Here is a 17,384-nt window from a genome sequence, read left to right on the forward strand (position 1 = left end):
TTTTATTAGTGAAAAAATGAATCACTTGACAGTTTAAGGTTTTTGGTATTGTCCTAAAACAAATGCTGTGTTCTTGGGAGTGTGCTATTTCTACGTTTGGCTTATTTTAATATTGAACCTTGTATATTTTCATCTGTATATAGCCATTAAGCGATCATGCAATATTATAACATGTGCAAATCTAGAGTCACAGAATATTAGAGTAATAATGTACCTTTTAGAAAATCTAGTTCAAGGGTAGAACATAACTAACTTTGGGTCTTTTTTATGCCCAGAGTACTTTCAAAGCCTGTGTGGGAGGGGACTCATGATGGTAGCATAGAAAGACCTAGAACTTACTTCCTCACACAGATACCACAAGTTTATAAGAAAATTATTCCATATGTAGCTGTAAAGTACCTGAGAACTAGATGAACTTCACCGTCACAATAAAAGAGACGGATCAAGAAGGGTAGCTGAGGCAGAGACATGGCCTCACCTGGGAACCCACCCCAAATGCAGGAATCCCACAGCCAGAACTGTCCCTTGAGAAGTGAAGCTGTCGTGCCACCCTGAGGGCCGGCATTGGAGAGATGAACCTCCAAAACATCTGGTTCTAAAAATCAATGGAGATTAAGACCGGAAGAATCATAGAACTATGGGGAAGGGAGATTCTGCTCTTAAATCCACTTACCCTGATAATCAGCATCAAAGTAACAGATTGAAAAGTACCCAGACTATAGTGAGGGAGACCCACTTACTAAGTGTAAAGTGACTGCAGAAGCAGCAGGAACTGGGAGGGGTTTTGTGTGAGGCTGGAAGTGCCAGCAGACCCTGTTTCTGCAATCGCATCCTGACTTGCTGATCATGGGCATAACAGAATTATTAAGGGTAAATCCAACAACAGGATAGAACGTATTATTATTTGCTTTATACATTTAGGTACCTCAATGTCAGGTGCATAAATTTTAACAGGAATAAAAAGGGAAAGAGCAGTATGATAATAGGAAAGGACATTAATACCCCACTTTCATCAATGGATAGTAATAAGGAATCACTGGCCTTAAATAAGATATTAGACAAGATGGACTTAATAGATATGTATTATGCTGTTTAGGGATGGAATGTTCTATATTCTTTAGGATTGGTCACCTGTTGGGCCATAAAACATTTCTCAATACGTTAGAAATCAGTTATGAGAAGAAAAGTGGAAAATGCACAAACAACACATAGAGGCTTGTTATGCTATTAAACAACTAAGCGTCAGTGAAGAAATAAGAGGAAAATATAATACCATGAGATAAATGGATATAAAATGTTTCAGAATCTTTGGGATGAAGCAAAAGCAGTTCTAAGAGGGAAGTTCAGAGCAATACAGGCTAACCCCAAAACAAAGAAAAATCTTAATCTCCGCCCAAAGTTAGTAGAAGGAAATAATGAAGATCATAGCAGAAATAAATGAAAGACTTAGATCCATGAAACTAAAAGCTGGTTCTTTGAAAAGATAGACAAAATTGATAAACTTTAGCCAAACTCATTTAAAAAAAGGAGAAACTATAATCAATACTTCAGATATAAAAGGGATAAGAGAATACTATGAACAATTATATGCCAACAAATTAGGCAACTAGAAGAAATGGATATATTCCTAGAAACATACAGTATTCCCAGACTGAATCAAGAAACAATATAAAATCTGAAGAGACTTTAGTAACAAAATTGAATTAATAATTAAAAAACTCCTAATAAACTCCACATCCAGATGGCTTCATAGTTGAATTCCAACAAACTTTTTTTTAAAGATTTTTATTTATTTATTTGACAAAGAACTTTGAATTCCAACAAACTTTTTTTTAAAGATTTTTATTTATTTATTTGACAGAGAATTGAGAGAGGGAACACAAGCAGTGGGAGAGGGAGAACCAGGCTTCCCGCTGAGTAGGGAGCCCAATGCAGGGCAGGAGCCTGGGATCATGACCTGAGCCGAAGGCAGCTACTTAACAACTGAGCCACCCAGGCACCACTCCAGCAAACATTTAAAAAAAAAGTTAATACCTTCCCTTCTTACATATTCCCCCAAAATTGAAGGAACACTTCTGAACTAATTTTACAAGGCCAGCATTACCCTAATACCGAAATCAGACAATGACACTACAAAAAACCACAAAATTACACACCAATATCTCTGATGAACACAGATGCAAGAATCCTCAATAAAATGAGCAAACTAAGTTCAACAATACACTAAAAATCACACAGTGTGACCAAGTGGGATTCATTCCAGGCATGCAAGGATGCTTTATTATTCACAAATCAATGTGATACACTGTATTAGCAAAATGAGGGGTAAAAGTTATATGATTATTAAAATAGACAAAAAAAACACGAGAAAATTCAACATCCATTTATGATTAAAAACTTTCAACAAAGTTTGTATAGAGGAAATATACCTCAACATAATAAAGGCCATATATGACAAATCCACAGGAAACATTATACTCAGTGGTGAAAAGCTGATACCTTTTCCTCTTGATCAGGAACAAGACAAGGATGCCCACTGTCAACACTTTTATTCAATATGGTATTGGAATTCCTAGCCACGCCAATTAGACAAGACATAAAAGATATCTAAATTAGGATGGAGGAAGTAAAGCTTTCACTATTTGCAGTGGACATGATACTATATATAGAAAATCCTGAAGACTCCACCAAAAAACTATTAGAATAAATGAATTCAGTAAACTTGCAGGATACAAAATTAATATACAGAAGTCTGTTGGATTTCTACACACTATACTTCTAACAAAGGAGCAGAAAGAATAAGAAAACAATCTCATTTACAATTGCATCAAAAAATATCTATGAATAAATTTAGCAAAGGAAATAAAAGACATATACTCTGAAAACTTAACACTGAAGAAATTGAACACAAATAAATAAAAAGATATACTATCCTCATGGAGTGAATACTGTTAAAATGTCCATACTACCCAAAGCAGAATGTCAGTGGCATTCCTCAAAAAACTAGGACAAATAATCCCAAAAAATTTTTTTAAAAGATTTTATCTATTCACTCAACAGAGATCACAAGTAGGCAGAGAGGCAGGCAGAGAGAGAGGGGGAAGCAGGCTCCCTGTGGAGCAGAGAGCCCGATGTGGGGCTTGATCCCACGACCGCAGGATCATGACCTGAGCCAAAGGCAGAGGCTCAACCCACTGAGCCACCCAGTCACCCCTAATCCCCAAATTTGTATGGAACCACAAAAGACCCCAAATAGCCAAAGCTAATCTTAAGAAAGAAGAACAAAGCTGGAGTGTCATGATCTCTTATAACTATACTATAAAGCTATAGTACTCAGGACAGTATGGTATTTGCATGAAGACAGACACATAGATCAATAGAACAGAGCAGACAGCCTAGAAATAAACCCATGCTTACATGGTCAACTAAACTATGACAAAGAAGGCAAGATCATACAATGGCAAAAAGTCTCTTCAATAAATAGGGTCGTAGACACTGGACAGCTACATGCAAAAGAAAGAAACTGGACCACATTCTTACACCACAGGCAAAAATCAACTCAGAGTGGATTAAAGAATGCAGTATGGGGCACCTGGGTGGCTCAGATCATGATCTCGGGGTCACGGGATTGGACCCTGTGTTGGGATCCACACTGAGTGTGGAGCCTACTTAATGAAGAAGGAAAGGAAGGAAGGGATGTAAAGGGTAGAAAGGAAGGGATGTAAAGGGTGGGAAGGGAGACAATGGAAGGAAAGGAAGGAAGGAATGGGAGGGAAGAGAAAAGAAAAAAAAGAAAAGAGAACGGAATGTAAGACCTGAAACCATAAAACTACAAGAAAACATAGGTAGTAAGCTCTATGATGTCAGTCTTAGCAATTTTTCCTGGTTGGGGAGGAATCTGTCTCTTCTGGCAAGGGCAACAAAAGCAAAATAAACAAATGGGATTACATCAAGCTAAAAAGCCTTCCCACAGCAAAGAAAACCATCAACAAAAGAAAAAGGCAACCTACTAAATGGGAGAAGATACTTGGAAATGATATATCTGATATGGGGTTGATATCTTAAATATATGAAGAACTCATACAACTAAGTAATGGCAAAGAAAAACCAACCCAATTTAAAAATGGGCAAATCACCTGGATAGACGTTTTTCCAAAGAAGATATACATACGGCCAACAAACACATGAAAAGATGTTCAACAACATTCTTCATCAGGGAAATGCAAATCAAAATTACAAATGAGATACCACTTCACACCTGCCAGAATGGCTAGTATCAAAAAGGTAGGTATTGGTGAGCATGTGCACTGTTGTTGGGAATGTAAATTGATGCAGCTACTATGGAAAACAATACAGAGGTTTCTCAAAAAATTACAAATAGAACTACCATATGATCCAACAATTCCACTTCTGGGGACTTATCTGAAGCAAATGAGAATACTAATTCAAAAACATATATGGACCTCTGTGTTCATTACAGCATTATTTATAATAGCCCAGATATGGAAGCAACCTAAGTGTCCATCCATAGATGAATGGATAAAGATACACACACACACACACACACACAATGGACTATTAACCAGAGAAAAGAACAAAATCTTGCCATTTGTGACAACATGGATGGACCCTGATATTATGCTAAGTCAGAGAGTGACAAATACCATAAAATTTCACTTATATGTGGAATCAAAGAAAGAAAAAACAAAACAGAAACAGACTCATGGAAACAGAACAAACTGGTGGTTGCCAGAGGAGAGGGAGGGCAGATGAAATAGGTGAAGGGGATTAAAACATACAACTTCCAGTCACAAAATAAGTCATGGGGATATAGCGTACGGCAGAGGGAATATAGTCAATAATACTATAATAACTTTGTATGGTAAAAGATGGTAACTAGACCTACCTGATCATTTTGTAATGTTGCAAATATCGAATCATTATTGCACACCTAATAATAATACTGCTTATCAATTATAATCTAATAAAAAATAAAAGTGATAGAAAACAAAAACCGAAAGCTTCAGCCTGGTGAAAAGAAGTCAAGGATAAAAATAAAATCTTACAAATAAGAAATAATAAAGTCCAATGAACAAGTATAGGATTTCTCAGCTGCACACTGGAAACTGCAGTACCATGGAACATTACCTAGACTTCTTAGGGAAAAAAAGGATAGCTATGACCTGAGAGTCTGAAATATCATTATGATAACATTTACTAATCAGGGTGAAGGAATGTTATTCATAGAGCTGCAAAATTTTATAGACTATTTCCCATGTGCCTCATCTATGGAAAATTCTTCCAAAAGGACTATTCAACTGCAAAATAAGCCAGAACAGCAACTTCAAAATCAGGGAAGATGAAGAGAACAAATAGTAATGAGCAATGACTCATGCAATGTATGTATAATTAAGTCTGAATAGATAATGGTATAGTGACTAGGAATTGGTAATGTTGTAAATGCTAAATATTCTTTCTTTGAAAAAAAAAACCTATGTGACTGATAAAATATATGACTACAAAACAACCAGCTTTAGTGCTCAGATTCTTACTTTTAATAACCAGATTCACAGATTTACGTTAACTCCATGCTATCATGGGACATCTGGCATGACAATCCCCAGTCTAGTCCGACTCCCTCTATTTGCCCATTTGGATAATGCCCTGGTTCCCTCCTTGATGCCAGATATGTACTATCAGTGATGTGTAGTGCCTGCACATAAATAGGATTGTGAGAAAAGCACTTACTGGTTAGGTTTAAGCTTTGAAAAGAGAGTCAATAACATTGGGATTGGGGGTGGTCTTTACACCAAGGTATGGGCTAGATTAATCAGTGAATTTGAGGCAGCGATTTGATTACGATATACAAAAATCATAATAACTACTCTTTGAGTGTTTATATGGCAAGGACTTAATTAGATGTGTTATGTATGTTATTTCATATGATGCTTAGACAGCCTATAAGGACAGATTAGTATTATCCTGTTTTTCAGGTGAGGAAACTTAAGACTCAAAAGAGTAACTTGTCCAGGTCTCATAGCTAGTAACTGCGTCAGGTGACCTTTTTATGTTTTCAGTACTTCCCCCTATACAGATACGAAAGATTTGAACTACTAGGTCACGTGTCTTTGGGGATTACAGTCTCTGTTTGGAAATAACCTAACACAATTCCTTCACTTTCCTGAGCTTTCTACTAGGGGCAATGTGTAATTACGACAGTCAGTGGACATCTGTGTACTAAACTTTGAGGGCTGGAGAGGGAGTTGAGGAGTAAGGTCTGGGGGAAAGGGACCTCAAACAGAACCATTAGAAAACAAAGCATTCAAAAAAAAAAAAAAGAAAACAAAGCATTCATCTATAAATTGTTTGACCACTGAAAGCCTACAACAGCCTAAAATAGCACATACCATTAATGATGATGGGGATTCGGGATCAGAAACTTCATAGTTGGACATGGAAAATTATATTTGACATTTTAAGGGAATACTATTTGGTTTAATTGGGAAACAGGAAATCTCTTACGCTTTGTTTTTCCTTCTAAAATGTCATAGCTGAAAATATAAATAACTTCCAAGTCTTGAAAAAGACTCTGGGTTCTCACTGACCATTTTAGGAAGGATACAGAGAGAACAGGATGCTTTATTTGTAATTTCTTATCATGGAAAATATAAGCAGTAGGTCATTTAAACCAACAAATCTGGTTTTGGGTTTTGGTTCGTTATGTTAACAGAACCCAGACATTTGTTCATTTGATATTTCCCATCTTTTGATCACACTGATTTTTATTTTGTCTTTTATTTTCAGAAGGAGTTTTGGAACACCTACACAAAAGCACAACAAGGAGAGAGTAACAGAGGAAGTGACTGGTTTCAGTTTTACCTTACCTTTCCATTAATCTTTGGCCTCTTTATTATCCTTCTGGTCATTTTTCTAATTTGGAGATGCTTCCTCAGAAACAAAACTCGCAGACAGACAGTAACTGAAGGCCACATTCCTTTCCCACAGCACCTTAATATCATCACTCCGCCTCCCCCGCCAGACGAAGTGTTTGACAGCAGTGGATTGTCACCAGGCTTTCTGGAATATGTAGTTGGGCGCTCAGATTCCGTCTCCACTCGTCTATCCAACTGTGATCCCCCACCCACCTACGAGGAAGCCACCGGCCAGGTGAACCTCCGGAGGAGTGAAACAGAACCTCACTTAGACCCACCCCCAGAGTATGAGGACATCATTAATTCCAATTCAGCCAGTGCCATTGCTATGGTGCCTGTGGTCACCACCATCAAATGAAACTGCAACCTTCTTTTTACTATAATCATTTTTAAAATACTAATGAAAGAACTTTCTAGCACTTTACCACTACATAAATGTGCATTGACTTATTTTATCGGACCTGACAGCATACCACTTCTCATTTTCTGATTTGATTTTCATTAGTTCTGTTTCCTACTATAAAATCATTATCCATGCCCATTTTCTCTAATGGAAATGTGTGAAGAGGGAAAAACCTTAGTGGAGGTCTTCACGTGATGTGTTGAGACATACATGTGGTCTATACACGTGTGTATGGGCACATCAGCCCAGTATATGTACAAGTGTCTTAAAAAGTCATTACCTTCTGTCTAAATCACCTATAAAGAGCATATTCCTCCAAAATTGGGGGTTGGGGGGGGAGACACCAACAATTTGTGTATAGCCTGCCACATGCTGTTGAATTTTGAAAATAAGATGAACTTAGCATATTCTCTAGTTCTTACTGGCTTTTGTTAACATCCCTTTTTCTTTAAATACCTTAAATAAATGCATGTATTCCATCTTGATTCTAGGAACATCTCAGAGAGAGAGAAGGCAGGCAAAATAAACAATAATTTACTTACAGTGTACAGCAAGAATATCATTGGCCATTAGTGACATCTGGCTAGTTGTGGAGGAAGGGTTTTGTTGTTGATTGCCTTTCTCCACCCTCCCACCCCCAAGTTAAACAGTCTTTGCTTAGTGTCTTTGAATGTCTCATGCTATTTGTATTAACATCTTGGTAGAGAGGATTTCCTGATAACAGAATAGTGTCTGAAGCAGTTACATGTATTAATGACAGGGAATATATACAGATTTCTCCTTAGCTCATTTGTGACAATAATTATTTTCTTTTTGCTGTTTTATTGCCTTTTACTCTGTCTACTCTCTCTCCTACCACCACAGAATCTGTAAGAACCTAAGAAGTTAGTTAAAATTCTTGAAATTATTTTCTTAGTTTTTTTTATAGACTGAAGTCTTTGCCGTGAGATGATTAGGAGGTATTTTTCCATTAAATTAAGAACTGCGATTTAATATTGCTCTCCAGTTGGTGGAGGAAAACTGCAAAGTCTGTGTTGTGCCAGGTGCACAATAAATCTGTTATAGTTTCACACAGATCTCATTATTGTTGCTATTTCATTTTGTATTTTCATCATTTTTTTTTAAGTGCAGGATTTTTCTTTTCCCCTGGAGTCGAGGGAACAGGCTGTGAATGAACTGCCAACATAAACTCGTTCAGAAAGAAGGGTTGTTTCATACGGAGTGCCATTATGTATGCACTGATGGAAAATTCATTATATTGGTCAGGGGAATGTCTGTGCCACTCCCAAGCCTCCTTAGTGTTGGAGAACATGGTTAATTGAGGCAGAAGGAATGCAGGTCTGGATGCATCAGCCATATCCTGTTGCCTCCATCTCCATCCCCACAGGCCCCTCCCTCAAATCCTGCCCTGGAACCCAAAAAGGAGGAATGCTGGGGGAAAACCCTGAACTAGGAGTCAGATGACCTGACTTCTCATCTTGTTCTGTAAAAAAAAAAAAGTACTTGCCATGGTACCCTGGGAAAGACTCCTATCTGCACCTGATTCCTTAACTCTGAAACAGATAATGTCATTTGTCCTGCCCGTCTCCAGGGGCTTTAAAAGGATCTAATGAGATGGTGTGTATGAAAGTAATTTGTAAGATGCGAAGAGCTATGTGTGAGGTCATAGCATTGTTCTTACTGTGCTTAAAGGAGACTTTGCTCCATTTCCCTAAAATTTATCAGAGCTTTCACATAGTGTGAAATGGAGGCGGCTGCTCCATTAATGGCTAACATGCTCCTGAACTGAGTATCTGGGCTATTAAACGTCTATCACTCTCTGGTCTATACCAATGCTGTGCCAGTTCAAGAGACGACAGCCAGCTTAGCGCAAACAAGATTAAGCAGATGCTGGAAAGGGAACTAAGACATAGGTGTTTAGTTAATAGGGTTTGTAGCTTTCATGAACTAAAAATTAATAAATCTTGACCCTAGTCTCAGTAGAAATGGCCATATTATTTTGAATTTTACTGTGAGCACATGGTGACTTTGGGCTTCTAGTTACAGCTAAAAGTGGGAGTGTTTGATCCAGTGACTTCTGTGTGCATGTATGGCTATTTTGGTTTATTTTTAAAGGAAAATTAAGTTTCCTTTTGTGTGGGCTTTTTTTGCGGGGGGGGGGGTCATTAACATTAGGCCTTAGATGAAACCAGCAGTTTTAAAGTGTGGCTGACCCTTGAACCCCTGGGAATCCTTGAGAGCCTTTCAGGGCATCTGTGAGATCAAAACTATTTTCATAATACAAAGGCGTTAGTTGTCTTTTCACTCCATGTCTCAAAAAGCAGTTGTAAATGTAAAACAGTGCCATTTCCCACAAATTTTTTTTCTGTTTTAGGAAATACAGCTATTTTCTTAAAAATGTTATTTATGTTAGCATGTAGTAAACTTTAATTTTTGAATACTTAAAATTTTTCAGTTTTATTTTCTAATATGGCAAATATTGATGGATATAAACTATATAAACAAAAGCTCTTTGACATCCAGGTATCTAATAAATTTTAAAGAGTATAAAGAGGTCTGGAGATCAAAAGTTAGAATTACAGGATTAGAAAAAGGAGCAGGATATTCTATTACTATGTATATATTCTTGCAACTTTATTTTACATTTTAAAGTCCTGATATTGGATTTAATGCTGCCTCTTAGAAATACCTGCATTGCAATATAAGAATGGATGTTGGTTCTTGAAGCAAAAGCCAAATGCTTAATCTAATCAACAGCGACAGTTTTTTCACCTGTCGGTCAAAGAAAACACACCACTCTGTAGTGGTAACTGACACCAGCCACAGATCTCATGGCCGCATTCATGGGATAATGACAGGATAAACAAAAATATCACGTTCTTCAAAAAATATTCTCTTAGGTTCATTTTGTTTGATTTTGACCTAGGTTTCACATTTTTCAAAACCCTTTTGCTATCCCATCTGGTTTTATAAACTGAGTTTCTTAACATTTGCTATAATTAAAGAGGCTTGTCTGGAATAATATATATTTTTTATGCTTTTGCCTTTCTTACATGATTGATATTACATTCACCTTTGGTCATTTTTAACAAAGGTTTATTTTTGCAGATATATTTAGTACCTTTATTAAGCAGTAACTAAATTAAATCAACCAGTTTGCATTTAAATGAGAGACTGGGCTTAATGGTCTTCCAGTGGAATGATTTCCAGGCCTCCACATGCAGTGGCTGTGTCTGGAATCCTAGAACTGGCACTTTCTAGCTTTCTGCTTGGAATTATATCTGTTTAAAGTGAATTAAAGGATTTCTTTTTTTTTATTGACCAGTACAAATACAAATGCTGTGTTTGATTCATTGTTAATGATGACTTCAAGATTGATGATCTGATACAATAACTTGGTTCTGTGTAAATAGCATGTATTTTATTATAATTCACATTTTTAAACACTTGGTTTACATTAAATTATGGTATTTAACTATTTTTATGTTTATACTAGGTAACTTTTTTCTTATGTTTCTGTGTTTTTGGTATGCTAAATAAAGCTATTTTTAAACCCAAGAGATTTTTTTCTGCCATGTATTAATTATGGTTAGGTAAGAATCATGCTTCATAAGCTTTTATTAATTATGGTCTTTTTAACAAGAGAAAACGGTTTCTTTTCTTTCTCATGAAGTTAAGGAATATTGCTCAGCAAAGAAATCAGAAATTATCTGGTGAAAACTTCAGGGTGTTCTCAGCATAAGAAAGAATTTTTTGTACTAACTTTTGAATGATGTGGGCATGATACAAAATGGGGCCACTCACTCCAGGGAGACCTCCCTACTGTAGTATAGTTTGTTAAGTCTTGGGCATAATGTTGTCTGCAGATAAAGGAACTGCTTTTTTCCCTCCTTAGCAGCTTGCATTTGACATTTGAGAAGATAAGAAAGGAAAGCATAAGATGGAATCATTTATGACCACAGGACATCTTCCTAAGTGTAGTCACCAAACAGACTAAAAGGTGATGTGATGAGTCATTGATTAAGCAAATGTAAATAGGATTTGATCTTTATGGTATAAATATTAAAATGATTTACTTATAATCTGTCTTAACATTTCTCCTTGACTATAAGTGTGAGTATTCATTTTGTAAGCACAAATCCCAGAGAGTTGTCCAAAACATCATAAAAAGGTAATTTTAAAAATATATAGCAATTTCTAAAAATTATGTGACTTATAGATTAATACATCCATGAAACCTAACACCTAGATCAAGATATCTCTAGGAAACCAGAAGGCTCCCTCGTATACCTCTCCCTAAAGATAACACTGTTCTCACATCTATCATAAGAGATCAAGATTTTAAATTTCATACTTGGCTGTAGCCATAAGCCAAAAGACTTGACTTGTCCTTTTTTAAGTTCTTATTTCAGAAAACTTCAAAGTAGAAATTCGAAAGCTGCTCATCCATCTCTTGGCTCTCCTTGAATCTACTCCTTCTCTCTAAGCCTTTTCTGCATACCCGAAGCTCTTTGAAGTCAAGAATTATGTTTACTCCTTTTAACTCCCTTCCCCCCCCCAAATACCTAAAAGTGAGGGCTTTTTTAAGCCTATGTATTGACCAAAATATAAGTAGTTTTCTGTCTTAATGCTTATTTCTGCTGTAATTCTTAGCACTTACCATTTCCTTAAACTTTGTATGAGGACATTTTGTTCTCAGTAATTTTATGTATTTGTATTTTTTTTAGACTTCAAAATCCACTATTATCTGGTCCCACAGGCTTATCTAACCTTATTTCCTTACACAGCTAAGATAATAGATATTTACAAAGTGCCTACTTTGTGTGAAGCTAAGGTGGTAAGAAAATAATGGTGCCTGTAGACATCATCTCTAGGGATTTTGCAATCAGGTTAAGACTGGGAAAAAATTTTAATTTAGTGTAACCCTAATTCCATTCCAGTTCACAGAGATTCTTTTTGCCCAAAACCCTCTGGTATTTACAACCAGGCATATTTATCAGGCAGTCCTGTATATCAGTCTATTTGTTATTTTTACAAGTTTTTAGCAGTGGAAGCTAACTTCCAGAAAAATTCATAGAACCCTAATATAATCTATAGAATTCTAGTGGTGGTTGACTAAGAAGTGGGAAGCTTGGAACCTCACCATCTGTGACCCTCCTTGTCAATCCCCCTTCAAGTCAGTCCAAGTTGCAGAAAACACTAGAACTTTATGAACATAATTAGACAACCACTAGAATATAACATCTATTGATAACACAGTTTCATAGCTCCTCATCTTTACACACACACACACACACACACACACACACACACACAATCTCTAGAATCTCCTCCACTAACAGACTATTTAGGGTTCAAAGTGCTCTTTTTAGTCCAGTTGTCCCTAATTCATAAGTATACTGTACTTATAGCCACTAATCTACACTATCTGTAAAAATATTTGAAGAGAGCCATGGAATGTTAATAGTTCTGATTCTTTGTTTATATCACTTCAACATCACCATACTTCTTGCTACTTTCAATACTCAGTCCCTTTGCATTTGTGGTTAATGATGGTTTTAATAAATTTATAAATCATATTTAAAAATAAGCACACAGTGATGTCAATGAAAACAGTATCGAGTAGGGAATTCCAAAAGCATGTTTTTGCACAAAAGCAGCAAATAAACTGGCAAAAACTGTCAGCATCAACTTCATCAGAACACTAGAAACTAATTACAATTTACAGCAAGCAGGAAAGGAAAAAAGCCTTTAAAAGCCTGGCCTTATCCCCTGCTTCCCTTCTCAGCGACATCTTGGAAGACAACAGTCCACACTCTAGGTATAGGTTCCTCGTAGGAGAGGGAGGAACATGGACCTTATTATCAAAGAACTGAGGTTGACTGTTTAGTCCTGTATTTTGGCCTCCTGAGCTCTAAGGCTTGCCTTTATTTTTTCTTACTGGGTACTCTCTCAAATTGGAGGCAACTAGCTGGGGGTGTTTTCCAAAAACACTTAAAAATAAATGCATTAGCTGCTACCACCTGGATAAGGGATGAAATCTGAAGTAAACAACAGACAAGCTGAAAAGCTTGGGGATAAAAAGAATAAGGACTTTGGAAAACTTCCACATAGGAATCTAGATGGCTAAACACACATAAAGAGCTCAGTGAATGCTCTAAAAAAAAATCTGAGGGACTCTAAACTCTCAACTTTGACCTTCAGATTCTCTATAAGCAGAAAGTGAAGGTTCTGGTAGAGTTGGATGTTGCCTGGCTGAAAGTTGAAAGTTTTCTCCAAAACACACAGAGAACCCATCTGCTAAAAATAGGATACTTTCAAGGAGAGGGGCTACAAGCATCTAATGAGCTCTGTCAACTCACTAGCTGACCACTACAGTAACAAGACTACAGGGGTCACATGTGACAAAGAACACAGACTTTATAAAATGAGTTAAAAACGTCATTAAACCAACTAACACCTCAAACAGGTAGCAAAACAAACCCTGAAGAAAAAGGAAAACTGCATTTCCAGAGTTGCCATTCTGTAATATTAATTCATAGCCCTATGCACTACTGAGAATAGTACCCAGCCCTGAACATCTACAGGCCTGACCAGAGAACCTAGGAAACCACAAAGCCAAGCCCATAGCCTTGCTTATCCAGCAGTCCACATGTTCTCAGCTAGTGGCATCCCCTGCCCCCATGCCAACCTCAGAGCTTGGGCAGTGGCCTCACCCAAAAATAGACCCTGACAGCAAGTCTCACCTACCCAAGGATGTTACCAGCAGAAATGTCCAGAAACCCACAACAAGTTTCTACAAATTCAAAAAGATCAAAGTCATACCATGCATCTTTTCTGACCACAATGCTATGAAACTAGAAATCAACCACAAGAAAAAGTCTGGAAAGAGCAAAATTACATGGAAATTAAATAATATGCTACTACACAATGGGTCAACCAAGAAAAGAAAAAAAAATCAAAAAGTACATGGAAACAAATGAAAATACAATGGTCCAAAATCTGTGGGGTACACCAAAAGTGGTTCTAAAAGGGATATTTATAGCAATATAGGCCTACCTCAAGGAGTAAGAAAAATCTCTAATAAATGACCTAACCTTACACATAAAGGAGCTAGAAAAAGAACAAAGACCCAAACCATCAGAAGGAAGGCAATAGTAAGTATTATAACAAAGATAAATGATACAGAAACTAAAAACAAAAACAATAGAACAGATCAACAAAACCAGGAGCTGGTTCTTTGAAAAGATAAACGAAACTGATAGACCTCTACCCAGACTCATCAAGAGACAGACAGGCAGGGGGAGAGATAGAGAAAGAAGATTCAAATATACAAAATCAGAAATGAAACAGGAACATTAACCAACACCAAAGAACTAGAAAAGATTGTAAGAGAATATCATGAAAAATTTTATGCCAACAAATTGAACAACCTAGAAGAAATGGATAAATTCCTAGAAAAATATAACCTCCCAAAACTGAATCAAAAATTGAAATTTTAAACAAACCGGGCGCCTAGGTGGCTCAGTGGGTTAAGCCTCTGCCTTCAGCTCAGGTCATGATCTCAGGGTCCTGGGATTGAGCCCCGTGTCGGGCCCTCTGCTCAACAGGGAGCCTGCTTCCCCCCCCCCTCTCTCTGCCTCCTTGTGATCTCTCTCTCTGTGTCAAATAAATAAATAAATAAATAAATAAATTTATATTTTAAAAAAAATTTTTTAAAAACCAATTACCAGCAATAAAATTCAATCAGTAATCAAAAATCCCAATGAACAAAAGTCCAGGGCCAGATGGCTTCACAGATGAATTCTACCAAACATTTAAAGAAGAATTAATGTGTATTCCTCTCAAAATATTCCAAAAAATAGAAGGGGAAAGAAAACTTCCAAATTCATTCCATGAAGCTAGTATTACCGTGATACCAAAGGCAGATAAAATAACACACAAAAAAAGAGAGAGAGAGAGAGAGGGAACCACAGGCCAATACCTCTGATGCACACAGATGCAAAAATCCTAAACAAAAACATCAGAAACAAAAAACAAGAAATAACAACTGATACCACAATAATACAAACGATTACAAGAGAATGCAATGAAAAATTATATGCCAACAAAGTGGACAACCTAGAAGAAAAGATAAAATTTTAGGATCATACAACCTTAAAAAAACTGAATCAGGATGACATAAAAAATCTGAAGAGACAAATTACTAGTAATGAAACTGAATTGGTAATCAAAAATCTACCAAAAAGTAAAAATCCAGAATCGGATGACTTCACAGGTGAATTCCACCAGATATCTAAAGAACAGTCATTATCTATACTCCTCAAAATATTCCAAAAATACAAGGAAAGCTTGCAACCAAATTCTACAGGGGCATCATTACCCTGAAAACAAAAGACAAAGACACCACAAAAAAGAAGACTATAGGTCAATTATTCATGATGAACACAGATGCAAAAATTCTCAGCAAGGTATTAATAAATTTCATTCAACAATACATTATAAGGATCATTCACCACAGTCAAGTGGGATTTTTTTCCAGGGATGTAAGGATTGTTTAATATTCACAAATCAATGAACACTATACTCATTAACAAAACAAAGAATAACAATCATATAATCATCTCAAAAGATGCAGAGAAAACACTTAATAGAATTCAACATCTGTTCATGATAAAAACTCTGAACAAACTGAGTTTAGAGGGACCATATCTCAACATAATAAAAGCCATATATGAAAAACCCACAGCAAACAGCATACATAATGGTGAAAAACTGAGATTTTTCCTGTAAGATCAGGAACAAGACAAGGATGTCCACTCTTGCCACTTTTATTCCACATAGTCATGGAAGTCCTAGCCACAGCAATCAAAGAAGTAAAAGAAATAAAAGCCATCTATATTGGAAAGGAATAAGTTAAACTGTCACTATTTGCAGGTGACATGATACTTTACACAGAAAACCCTACAGACTCCACCCAAAAACTAAGAATAAATTAGGTCAATAAAGTACAGAACACAAAAATAAAACTGAGAAATCAATTGCCTTTTTATATACGAATGACAGAGTTGCAGGAAGAGAAATTGAGAAAATTCTTCCATTAACAATTGCACCAAAAAGAATAAAAGTCCTAGGAATATACTTAACCAAAGAGGTGCAAGAACCTGTACTCTAACAACTATAAAACACTGATGAAAGAAATTGAAGATGACACAAATAAACAGAAAGATATGCCAAACTCGTGGATTGGAATTAACATTGTTAAAATGTTCATACTACCTAAAAGCAATCTATAGGTCCAATGCAATCCCTATCGCAATACCAACAGCATTTTTCACAAAACTAGAATACTAGAATTTGTATGAAACCACTAAAGACCCCAAATAACCAAAGCAATCTTGAACAAGAATAAATCTAGAGGTATCACAATCCCAGATTTCAAGATATACTACAAAGCTGTAGTAATCAAAACAGCATGGTTCTGGTACAAAAATGGACACAAAAGCTCAAGGGAACAGGATAGAGAAGTAATCGCACACATATATGGCCAATTAATCGTGACAAAGGAGGCAAGAACATACAGTGGGGAAAACACAGTCTCTTCAATAAATGGTGCTGGGAAAACTGGACAGCTACATGCAAAATAATGAAACTGGACCACCTCCTAACACCATGCACAAAAATAAATTCAAAATAGATTAGCAACCGAAATGTGAGACTTGAAACCATAAAACTCGTAGAAAAGACCACAGACAGTAATTTCTTTGACATCAGCCATAGAAACATTTTTCTAGATATGTTTCTTAAGGCAAGAGAAGCAAAGCATTTCCTTCTGCACAGCAAAGGAAACCATCAACAAAACAAAAAGCAACCTACTGAATGGGAGAAGATATTCTCAAACGATGTGTCTGATAAGGAGTTATTACCCAAAATATATAAATAACTTATACAATTCAACACCAAATTAAACAATTAAAAAATGAGCAGAGGACGTAGACATTTTTCCAGAGAAGACATCTGGATGGCCAAGAAACAAATGAAAAAAATAC

General features: G+C 36.4%; 1 protein-coding gene across 1 annotated transcript in view; it reads left to right on the forward strand.

Annotated features, from left to right (window-relative positions):
* PRRG1 (proline rich and Gla domain 1) overlaps positions 1-8,752 on the forward strand; it is a 158,474-nt gene extending 149,722 nt beyond the window's left edge. The window contains exon 4 of the mRNA XM_080794727.1: positions 6,805-8,752. Coding sequence (XP_080650853.1) covers positions 6,805-7,290 — 486 coding nt within the window. The 3' untranslated portion in view covers positions 7,291-8,752. The remainder of the gene's footprint in view (positions 1-6,804) is intronic.
* Positions 8,753-17,384: the final 8,632 nt, after the last annotated feature.

The sequence above is a fragment of the Martes martes genome (genome assembly GCF_963455335.1).
Source record: "Martes martes genome assembly, chromosome: X".
NCBI lineage: Eukaryota > Metazoa > Chordata > Mammalia > Carnivora > Mustelidae > Martes > Martes martes.